This window comes from Schistocerca cancellata, chromosome 4 (genome assembly GCF_023864275.1).
Source record: "Schistocerca cancellata isolate TAMUIC-IGC-003103 chromosome 4, iqSchCanc2.1, whole genome shotgun sequence".
Lineage (NCBI taxonomy): Eukaryota > Metazoa > Arthropoda > Insecta > Orthoptera > Acrididae > Schistocerca > Schistocerca cancellata.
In genome coordinates, this window is record NC_064629.1 from 601,210,317 (window position 1) to 601,222,888 (window position 12,572).

General features: G+C 37.1%; 1 protein-coding gene across 1 annotated transcript in view; it reads left to right on the top strand.

The window, feature by feature from the left end:
* The window catches only part of LOC126183816 (intermembrane lipid transfer protein VPS13A-like), a 681,615-nt gene that overhangs the window by 545,153 nt on the left and 123,890 nt on the right, over positions 1-12,572 (top strand). The window contains exon 53 of the mRNA XM_049926066.1: positions 2,501-2,652. Within this exon, the coding sequence (XP_049782023.1) occupies positions 2,501-2,652 (152 nt within the window). The remainder of the gene's footprint in view (positions 1-2,500; positions 2,653-12,572) is intronic.

Here is a 12,572-nt window from a genome sequence, read left to right on the forward strand (position 1 = left end):
ATTACATTATCTGTAACATTCATTTTGAAGCTGCTTGTTTGAGAAAGTAATTAATTAAAATTGTATAGTGACATTTTATACAATTAAATTTTAAACCTTACATAAAGTGTTACAGGCTTTTTGTTCAAAAATTTTACTAAAGCTCTATTTTTTGTGGATTAGTTATCATACCCTTCGGTATGACTGTCAACTGGTTCAGCCTAGGGAGCTATAGATCCAAAATATATCCTTGCGAGCACAAACTGAACTGCAGCTCTTGTAAGCATTGTAAATTGTGAATTTAGGAAGCACTCACACAGAAGCCAAGCCACCCTCCAGCCTCTACTATAAAGTTATGGTGAAGCACCTCACCAAAGCAGTATTGAGACCTTCCATCAAAGCAACATTGTGTCATTCAAGCTGCACAGTACATAAGTGAATCTAATAAAGTGACATATGGAAAAGGAAACTGCAGCAATGCTGGCCAACAGAACCTACATAACAGCACTGAAGTCAGTGTATCTGAAATACATTAGATTTCAACTGAAGGACCGTGACAGAAAATATCACTTCAAGCCTCCTTAATGAAGTCAACAGAAATCTGAAAATTTACTATTATAGTGTCTAGCCTTTACTCAACAAAATTGAAGACTTGCACATTCTAGTAAATAATGAGATCAGCAACTCAGTGGTATGCCTGTAGCTACAGTTTACTGGGCCCCCCTCATGTAATCATAACAATTTTTTTGTACAAAATGGACATGTTTGTATGCAAATTAAGCCATTGGAAACATGATGTATTTACATGTGGTGACTTTAACATTTATTTTTTCACACAAAAAATGAAAGACATTGTTCATTCTTTTAAAATCTTATAATCTGCATGTACTGAAAATTAGAACAACACAATAGCACTTACATCCAAGATAGTTGTAGAGCAATTTTTTGTGAATAAAAATGAAAGTAGCATTATATTACAAGTATGTAATGCAGGATTCAATAACAACCAACCTTGAATACTAAATGTCAAGATCAACAGAGAGACAAATTATTGCTCCAGCTTCTCGTTACTGGGATTGTGTGCTCAAGGAATCCATTGAAATGTGATTATCTGATGACATTATTAATAGAGATAAAGGTTTTTCTTTAAGTGAAATATAGAAACCCATTTTATCTGAGATAAAACAACAACAGCCTGGTTTTCAACCCGCTACATCTTAATTTGTGATTTATCACTTTCACCAGTTTCTGCCGCTAGCACCGCTGGAATTCTTTGCTTCACAGGGGGTATCTCTTCCACTTATCTAGCAGGCACAGTGGCCTATACCGAGGGTATAAAGGAGCCTCCATTTCTGATGTACATTCAGCTCCAGTGTTATTGTGTACTCAATGATTGCACCTGAAGGTGGTGGCCAGATGGATGGCCAGAATATTGTGTAAGCAAGTCGATCATTTCCGGCAACATACCCGTGAAGAGCATAAACAAGATTAGAGATTCTTCCAAATAATTTTTCAGAATGCTGAAGATCCTAACACTGCCTTGCTTATATAATCTTGAGGGTAAAATAATGTGGCCAACAGAATGCGGATGAGAGGAAAATGGAGACATCCACAAATATTACACTAGAACAAAATTAACCTGTATGTCTTATATGTTAATACCCAGCTTTGACTAAAAGGAACATTCCACATGAGGTTTCAGCTGTTTAATAAGCTCCCCACAAGTATAAAAGTCTGCTGAAGACAATACACTGTTTTCTAAAGCCATGAAGTCTTTATGATAAAGTGCAGCACATGAACCATTCAGGGCAACAAATCTTACGTAAATATATTGTATTGTAAACCTTAATCTTACCAATAAAACATTAACATCTGTAGAACACTGTGTAATGTGAGATCACATGAGCCAAATAAGTAATAATTTTGGTAAACATTTTTGGATACAATGATCAATGTAGTATTCTATTTTAACTAAAGTTCAGTCTTGATCACAACACTTATGTCTCAATAACATAGGTGACCAGTTTTGGTTATCTTTATATAACCATCTTCAGACCCATGGCTTCCTTGGAGGATGGTAGGCGGAGCTCTCCTCAGCTGCTACGAAGTCAAGGCGAAACGTGTTAGGGATAAATAAATTAAGTAGCAGCAGGAAAAGGCAGTTTTATTTACAAAACAAGTATTTAGATGTGTGCTGCGGAGGATGGCCACACAAACAAACTTGTTAAAAGATTGTTGACTTTGTAGCAGCTGAGGAGAGCTCTGCCTACCATCCTCCAAGGAAGCCATGGGTCTGAAGATAGTTATATAAAGATAACCGAAACCGGTCACCTATATTATTGAGACATAAGTGTTGTGATCAAGACTGAACTTTAGTTAAAATATAAGTAATAATTATTACCTCTTAAAATCCCTGCACAGTGAAAATTTCTATAGTTAAGTATGGTTTCTGTCAGTAAGTGCTGAGTGTGTGCATATATATTATATGTATTACATCAGTGTTCATTCACTCATTTTTCAGATTGATAATCAGCTTCCAGATGCAGTGTTTCCGACAGTACTTTATCCAAAATCACTACCTCAACATATTGCTCGGCGGGTTGGAATAAAGCCATGCATAGATATAGCTGTCATGAAGCGATATAATCCATTGCACAACCAAGACATATACAAGTAAGTACAAATGAGATTTACAAAAGTAAATGGAATTTGGATGTGCCTCATTTATTCAGGTCAATAACTTAGTATATTTTTATTGTTTTCTATTGAATGAATGTATGTTTGAATTAAAACAGTTAGAAAACTGAATGTCAGACAGGACTTTTATGAGTTATTCTAACTCAATAAGTCATATTCTTAATTATATATGTAATGTATGACTATTAAAGGGAAATTTTCCACACAGATTAAAATATGATATTGTCAGATGGGAAGACGAGGGGAAAAATTTAAATAATTACCCTCCAGTACCTTTGCTTAGATCTCTAAAATATTTAAGAAAGTAATGTGCTCCAAAGTTATGTCACACTCAGGTAGAAACAATTTACTTACTACATAACTATTTGGATTTCAGAAATGTTGCTATAGTGGCATGCCATTTATACATACAACTACCAATAACCATAATTAACAAAATATCACCAATTGCTATTTTCTGTTATACTTACAGTATTTGATTGTATAGACAATGCAGTCTTTGAGAAAGTGTAAGCAGTATGGAATTAATTGTGTTACAAACAACTGGTTTGAATGGCATTTAACAAAAATAATATTTCTCAAAGGGGAAAAAAGCTTCAGTGACAATGGAGAAATAATGAATGATGTCCAACAACAATTAATTATAGATCCACTTCTATTTGCTACATATGTGAATATCCTTTCACTTAATATACATTGTCTGAAAAAAAAATGTGAAGCACCCAGAAGGGGAGGAGGAAATGAAATGAAACTTCACAGGTTGAGAGGGTATGTGATGTTATTTCATTGAATAAAAAATCAAATCAACTTTACAGAGAACTTGGTACAATGAGCCCACTTATCAATATGACATTACAGTCCCTCTGCCTTGGATGCATGCCTTGAATTAGTTGGCAATAGTGTCATAAAACTTTTATATCGTCTCCTGAGGCAATCTGGACTGCTGACTGTTTCTACTGGTTCTTGACATCCTGGATACTGGCACTTGTCTCTGGATGAGCTTGCTGGCCATAGGAGTATCTTAACATCGTGCTCATTTTGTTGAAAATTGTTACCATGACACAATTGCATGAGAGGTAACACATGAGGATACTGGATGTCCATGACAAACCATTGTGCCATCAGAGTTCCTGTAATCACTTCTTGCTGTGATCTGAAGTGATACCTAAAAGCTTCCCGTACCATGACACCAGGAGTAACACCACTGTCTCTCTCCAAATCCCTGGTAGAATGGGACTCCATTACATGTTTGGCAATATTTACATTGTGAAAAGCAATGTCCAGCAAAATAGTTATATCACGTGGCAAAAAAAACAAGAGAACACCATAAAAAAGAGTGAAAAACAAAGTGAACAGTGTGAAGAAGGTAAGAACGCAAAGTTGTGCTTATATGGCAGTAATAAAAGTGGTAGTGCAACCTTCAGACCAGATGTGAGGAAACGCAGATCAGCAAATCATAAGTAACTACGTTTTTACAAAATAATTGCCACATGATCTGTTTAATAATGTAAAACTAACAAAACTTAATCTTTATAGATCCCACTGATGGTGAATTAGAACAAGATAAGGCGAAACGTGTTAGGGATAAATAAATTAAGTAGCAGCAGGAAAAGGCAGTTTTATTTACAAAACAATTATTTATGTGTTTGCTGTGGAGGATGGCCACACAAACAAACTTGTTATAAGATACTTCATTTTTTTTCATTCTGCAAAGTGCACAATTTTACATTTCTGAACATTTAAAGCAAGTTGGCAATGTGTGCACCACTTTGGAATCTTATGAAGATCTGACTGAAAATTTGTGCAGTTTCATTCCAATAGTACTTCATTATGGATAACTGCATGATCTGCAAATAGCCTGATTTTACTATTAATATTGCCTGCAAGGTCATTAACATACGACATGAACAGAAATGATCCCAACTCACTTCCCTTGGGCACACCCGAATTTACTTCTACATCTGACATTGGATTTCCATCCAAGATAGGATTCTGCATTCTCCCTACCAAAAAGTCGTGAATCCAGTCTCAAATTTCACTTGATACCCCATAAGATCATACTTTTGACTAAAATCATAGGTGTGGTATGGAATCAAATGCTTTTTGGAAATCAAGAAATACAGCCTCTACCCGATCACCTTGAACCAAAGCTTTCAGTATGTCATGTGAAAACAGTGCGAGTTGTTTTTGGAATCGATGCTGCTGGGCATTGAGGATGTCATTCTGTTCGAGATACCTCATTATGTTACAGGTTAGAATATGTTCTAAGATTCTACAACAAACTGATATCGAGGACATGGGGCAGTAATTTTGTGGATTACTTCTACTACCCTTCTTGTAGATGGGTGTGACCAGTGCTTCTTTCCGAGAACTGCGTTTGTTTCAGGACCTACAATAGATTATAGTTAGAAGAGAGGCTAACTCAGCCACAAATTCAGTATAGAATCTGACAGGGATTCCATCAGGCCCTGGAGCTTTGTTCAGTTTCAATGATTTCAACTGTTACTCAATGCCACTGACACTAATACAGGGCTATTACAAATGACTGAAGCGATTTCATAAATTCACTGTAGCTCCATTCATTGACATATGGTCATGACACACTACAGATACGTAGAAAAACTCATAAAGTTTTGTTCGGCTGAAGCCGCACTTCAGGTTTCTGCCGCCAGAGCGGTCGAGAGCGCAGTGAGAAAAAATGGCGACAGGAGCCGAGAAAGCGTATGTCGTGCTTGAAATGCACTCACATCAGTCAGTCATAATAGTGCAACGACATTTCAGGACGAAGTTCAACAAAGATCCACCAACTGCTAACTCCATTCGGCAATGGTATGCGCAGTTTAAAGCTTCTGGATGCCTCTGTAAGGGGAAATCAATGGTTGAACAAGTGCGGGCAAGTTTCACGCGTAGCCCATGGAAGTCGACGAATAAAGCAAGCAGGGAGCTAAACGTACCACAGCCGACGGTTTGGAAAATCTTACGGAAAAGGCTAAAGCAGACGCCTTACCGTTTACAATTGCTACAAGCCCTGACAACCGATGACAAAGTCAAACGCTTTGTATTTTCGGCGCGGTTGCAACAGCTCATGGAAGAGGATGCGTTCAGTGCGAAACTTGTTTTCAGTGATGAAGCAACATTTTTTCTTAATGGTGAAGTGAACAGACACAATGTGCGAATCTGGGCGGTAGACAATCCTCACGCACTTGTGCAGCAAATTCACAATTCACCAAAAGTTAACGTGTTTTGTGCAATCTCACGATTTAAAGTTTACGGCCCCTTTTTCTTCTGCGAAAAAAACGTTACAGGACACGTGTATCTGGAAATGCTGGAACATTGGCTCATGCCACAACTGGAGACCGACAGCGCCGACTTCATCTTGAACAGGATGGTGCTCCACCGCACTTCCATCATGATATTCGGCATTTCTTAGACAGGAGATTGGAAAACCAATGGATCGGTCGTGGTGGAGATCATGATCAGCAATTCATGTCATGGCCTCCACGCTCTCCTGACTTAACCCCATGTGATTTCTTTCTGTGGGGTTATGTGAAAGATTCAGTGTTTAAACCTCCTCTACCAAGAAACGTGCCAGAACTGTGAGCTCGCATCAACGATGCTTTCGAACTCATTGATGGGGACATGCTGCGCTGAGTGTGGGAGGAACTTGATTATCGGTTTGATGTCTGCCGAATCTCTAAAGGGACACATATCGAACATTTGTGAATGCCTAAAAAAACTTTTTGAGTTTTTGTATATGTGTGCAAAGCATTGTGAAAATATCTCAAATAATAAAGTTATTGTAGAGCTGTGAAATCGCTTCAATCATTTGTAATAACCCTGTACTTATTTAATACATGTTTTCAGTGGTATGAGGATTAAATCGGGTCAATTCTCCTGGGTTTTCATTTTTAAAGGAACATTTGAAAATGAAGTTAAGCATTTCATCTTTTGCTTTGCTACCCTCAGTTTCAGTTCCTGTCTCATTTGCTAGGAACTGAACACTAACTTTGGTGCCACTCTCAGCCTTTACATCTGACCAGAATTTTTTTGGGTTCTGTGAAAGATAATTTGACAGTATTCTGCTACGATAGTCATTGAAGGCATGACACATTGCTCTCTTGACAGCTAAACAAGTTTCATTCAGCATATCTCTATCTATAGCCCTACACTTTGTTTTACACATATTATGCAGTAATCTCAGTTTCTTTAGAAGTTAGAAGTTTCTTTACAGTGCCTGTATACCTTGGAGCTTCCCTCCCATTATGAACTGTTCTACTGGATACATATCTATCCATAGCATCATCATCTATTCTTTTAAACTTGAGCCATAGTTTCTCTACATGCTCCTGCCCTGTGCTGAAGGTTTCAAGTTCCTTGTTGAGTTATGACACTGATTTTTTTTTATCTACTTTACTGAACATATATATCTTTCTGCTTGTTTTAGTTGCCCTTTGTACTTTGATAATCATTGTTGCCACAACCATGACATAGTCACTGATACCAGTTTCCATGTGGACATCCTCAAACAGGTCAGGTCTATTTGTTGCCATTATGAGGTCCCCAAGTATAGACACAGAGTGCACCTGGTGTCATTTCCTGTCCCTTGCTGCCATTTCTCTTGGGTGTACTGTCATTTGCTGTTCATTTGAGACCCCTACCCTGTTTTGTTTGCCTCCTCCTGATATAATAAAAAACAGGTTCCCCAAAACAGGTGAAGTGAGTCCCACTGGCTCAGTTTAAGTTTCAGTGAAAGACAGTGCATAAAATGTGTTTGTTAGGGGGATCGGTACAACACCCTGAGTCCTCCCTCGTCCCAGTCCACCTTGTACAGGATGCCTAGATCTACCATTGACATGTCACTCACAATCAAGTGGATGACTAATGACAGATCCTGTACCTTCTGCAGAGGATATGGGACCCACAGGAGAGGGTAGTATTTGAAGTACCTGTGATACCGGTACATGACTCTTGGGAGCTCTTCCAACACACCAATTTGCAGCAGCTGCCAATTGTTTGACAGTAGTGAGTGATTTCCAGCTGTTTATGAATGTCAACCAGCTCATCCCGTGTTTGAAAACAGCATTCACATTGGGGCTGCATTTTGACCGGTGCAATGTATTACAAGGGAGTGAAGAAATAACTTTAAATTATTCCTGCTGATTATCTTTTAATCTGTTGAGCTAAACAACATGTGGTTAAAATTAATGGTTCCGTAAAATGTTTTGAGGTTAATTATAGTTGTTAGCAAACTCGAAAACAGAATTAATTTACAGTAAATGCAGATAATATACAGGGCTACTCCTCTTTAAGAGAAGACTAGATAAAATGTAGCATGTTAGTTAGAAAATCTGCTACAGTATGTAAATCATAAGTGCTAAGTTACTACGAATTGCTCATAGATTATGCGAATCACAATGGTAGCTTCCGAAAATTCTCAGAAGTGCATGTTTATTTGCATTGATATACAATGAAATTCGTGGGTTATATATTCTTTGGCTGCACTGTGAACCACAATTGCTGATTTGCTTTGAAATAAATTACATGTCGAAAACACTTGTACCAGTAACTTATGAAAATATAGTTTTGTAAGCACATGAAAATTCTCAAAAATAACGTATTTCTCATGTAACTGTACAGTGATATTAGTGAATGATTGTTTTGAATTAAGATTAAGCCTACAATTAATGATAACAATACAAGTTTATCAAGGCACTCAGAATCAGAAATATTCCAAATTCCACAATACAAATGGGTATTGATAAATCAATGAAATATTATGCAGAAGCAGTGCATACAATAAAATATGTGAATCTAGAACTTCAAATCAGCACACAGTTTTGTACACAGCCTCACACAAATCAAAATTATGAAGTCGGCTTTTATATATAAATATATGTGCATATTTGATGGATTTTTCATTTAGCTAATTGTGTGCACACTTGCACACTTGTGTGTCAAAGAAGAACACAGCAGTGTGAGTTTTTCTCAGTCAAAATCACTAAAATGTACAGCACCAACACACCATGTCTTGTGCCTGTTTCAGCTAACAATGCAATTAACACACAGTGTGGCGATCCTTCATTGTGATGGTCAGATGTGGTTGACCAGAACCTTGATGGCAAGGATGTCTGCCCTCACATTCCCATACAGTTCAAAATCAGGCACTATCATGTGTGAATGCTCCACAAATCTGGATATTGCCTAATTCGCCCAGCCCAGAATGGGACATCTTTGAAACTCTGTAAGGTGCTGATACCACCCTCTCAAGTATGCAGTATCTCCATGTCCTTCACAGTTATCACTCAACACCTTACACTTTTTACACTTTTCATTTACCCTACCAAGCCTGGTAACACTAAAAATGAACTACAATAATGCACTTTGGTGGCTGTTCAGCCATGATGCTAATCAGTTACACACACACTGATGGTGTCTATGTGTTCAGACTTATGTCAGTTTTTTTGTCAGATAGTGTATATCAAGCAGAGTATTGGAAGGTGATGTAAAAAGTGTACAGTATTTCTTTGTGGTAGATGTTCATGAACTTTAGAGATGACTATGACTGGCTGTTGTGTCCTGCCAAATTATAGTTGAAAGTCTAAGCTCTAGGAGGTTGTAACGTCATTGCAGGAGATTTGCTGGTGACCAGCTTATCTGTCCTGGCTTTGACGTACAGAATGATTTTATAGGTAGCACTACACACAGAATTTGCATAGGAAATAGGGAGATCTTAGCACTGAACTATGACTACATTTATAGTTCATTGTGAAAGAAGCAACAGGGTATGCTGTCGGGTCTCAAGAAAATACTTCTCTGCAGTAAAAACATGAAAGTTTTTGTGATCCATCAGGGATGTGCAAAATAATTACCAATCATTTCCTCAAAACCTAAATCAAAAGATTATAGAAACTGGTAAACATACATGGTCTTTATGTAGTGGTGTTCCAAGACAGTTTTATCAGATTTCCTTTTTTTGTGGTTATTTCTTAGAGACAACATAAATTATTGTGGCATATCCTAAATGTGATCTTAAAATATGAAATTTAATTGTTTTTTAATTCTGTAAGTGACACAACCCCTGAAGATCCATTCTATCTTGAACATTGACTGATAGTGTCATCTGAACCAGGGCTCTAGTGAAGCTATGTGTAAGCTGTTTTTGTTGTAATGACAATGGAATAATTGTAAGGAATTCAAGGATGCAATCTCTAAATTGGGCATTGTAATTTGATTTTCCACAAACCACCACAGCAAACATGCATGTATTCAGTCCTTAGTGTAGCTGTTTGAAATAATCACTCCTTTTTGATACATCTATTAAGAGGCAAGAGGCAAAAAATAATATAAAACAAAGACAATCAATTAAAAACCTGTGCACAAAAATTAGTGGACCTTCTCCTGCAGATGGCAGCAATGTGTTGTATGGGAACAATCTATTCTTAGTCATGTTAATGTGATCTCTTTCAGTGGCATATTGTAGAGTCATCCCACTTTACCTTGTAGTTGACAGTGTGAAACTAGGTGTATCTTGCTGTTTTAAATCTCCAGCTACTATTTGCCATAGTGACTCATGGCTCTTCTCCTAAGTTCAGGAGGAGGGCTATGTGCCACTCTGAAAATCAATGGTCTGAGATGTAAAACAGTGAGTTACACGTAGTGAAGTGGTAAACAACCTGAAAAGTGTATGCAAAGAACAGCTGCCCTCCCTTTTTAGGTAAATTAGATCCTGAGAGTGCCTCAGCTTATGGAGGAGAACTATCTGTATTTTCTGGAGATACTGGTCAGGAACCAGCAAAATGGTGCAAAAACTTTAACCAAATCACTATATACAACATATGGAATGATATGATATATCTGTCAGATGTGTACTTTTTACTTGCATGACACAACACCGCAGTGGTTAGAGAACAATGAAAAGAAGCTCAATATCTTCCAGGCCAATCTTAAGAAAACATTTGGTGGTAATTGTCAAAAAGTCCACTTAGCCAAAGAACAATTAAAGAACAGGACACAAGGTCATAATGAAATCACACAGTCCTATATACAGAATTTTGTAGCCCTGTGCCACATTGTGAATCTGAATGTGATAGAAGCTGACAAAATCTCACACTTGCTGAAAGATATCATAGAAGAGGTGTATGAGGTTATGCTGGAAAGTAATGCCTCTGATTTTTTAATGCAAAAACTATTAAAGCTTTTTAAATAAAACAATATTTTTAAACATTCTACATCTTTGTCCTTCATATCTACATATTACTTTCTCAAGATAGTCATACTGGTGACAAACACATTTTTCCAAATGAGAGACCAGTTTGTTGATACCGTCATTGTAGAATATTCGACTTTGTTGATGGTACCACAACTGCACCTCTGCATCACTATCAAAGTGAAGACCTTGAAGGTGTTCTTTAACTTTTGGAAACACGTGAAAATCAGATGGAACCAAGCTGTATTGTATGGAGGACAACTGATGACAGTGAACCCAAGGCATCAGATTGTAGCAGATGTTGCAGTGCTTTTGTGTGGTCTTCCATTGTCATGCTGAAGGAGAGTGTGCTCCACATGTCGATGAACTCTTTGAATACATGCTTTCATTTTTCTGAGGGTTTGTTACTGATGCACAGATATAGTTTCATTACACACTGCAATGTTATGTGCTACAATTCGAAGCATCTACCACCAGTGGGTTGCAACTTGTGGCAGAAAAATTGGAAAATTCAACTAAGTAATATGCATGACATGTAATACCTCAACTGATATTGAGAACAGAATAAAAAATTTCAAAGGATTACTTTTTAGCAAGCCCTTGTACTGAGATCTTCTTGTAAAGGATGTCACAACAACAGTGTAAAGGATGTCACAACAACAGATAATTGATTTCATCACATGGTTGCATTTCATTGGGGGTAACCAGAGGGGGGGAGGGGGTTGAATTTATAAATTTGTCTGCACAGCAGTTGTCAAGACAATGAAGTAGGTTGCAAGAGAAGAGCTACAGAATTTTCTGGCAGCCAAAACGATCAGAAAAAGTAAACAAGAGATAGTAGCTGTGAACATTGACCCCTATGCTAGGAGGTAATAGAGAATATCGAAGAAGAGGTATATTGATCTTCAGCACAAATCTCTGCTATCAGTGGAACATGCTAGGAAGAATGGTCTCTGTAAGTGTTCTGACCTTGTTGTAGATTAAAGTTCTGTGGTGGCACACCCAGAACTGAAGTCTCTAATCTGAAATTGCACTAATTGGTAGTCATACAGTTCAATGATGGACACAACACACATTGAGTTAAATTTTTCACAATTTGACCTTTATTCAAATTAAATACTTTAATTTAAGTTATGACCAGTTTATCTTTCTCTTCTCTGTATAGTCCTTCAACAACAGAATAGATCATTTTAGCAGCAAAAAATTTTGTAAACTTTAGTCTTCCATACATCACAGTTCATCAGACAAAAGCCAATACTGTACAATTCTCAAAACTAGACCTCCAGATTTTCTGATGCATCAAACTAAAAACACAATTGTTAAATGCATATTGGCAGACACAGTTCATACACATATTGGCCAAAAAAGTTTATAAAGATACCTGGCAAATAGACCATGATTGTACTACTTCTCAAGGTGTTGTTGGAGTGAGGTTAGTATATCAAGACTGGGATAATGGTATTTTGTAGTCTTGATAATTACATTATAGTTTATAAAATTGCAGGGTGAAAATTTAATGGAGTAGATGATCTAAAAATCACAACAATGATTTTATGAAACTAAAAATAGCTCATTATAAAAGTATAAATTTTCTCAGTACTATTTGATTAGCACAATGTTTGCTTACATAGTGGATCACCTACTTACGAGTAAAATTGCCATGTCTGAAATTATGTTAATTTATTCAAGT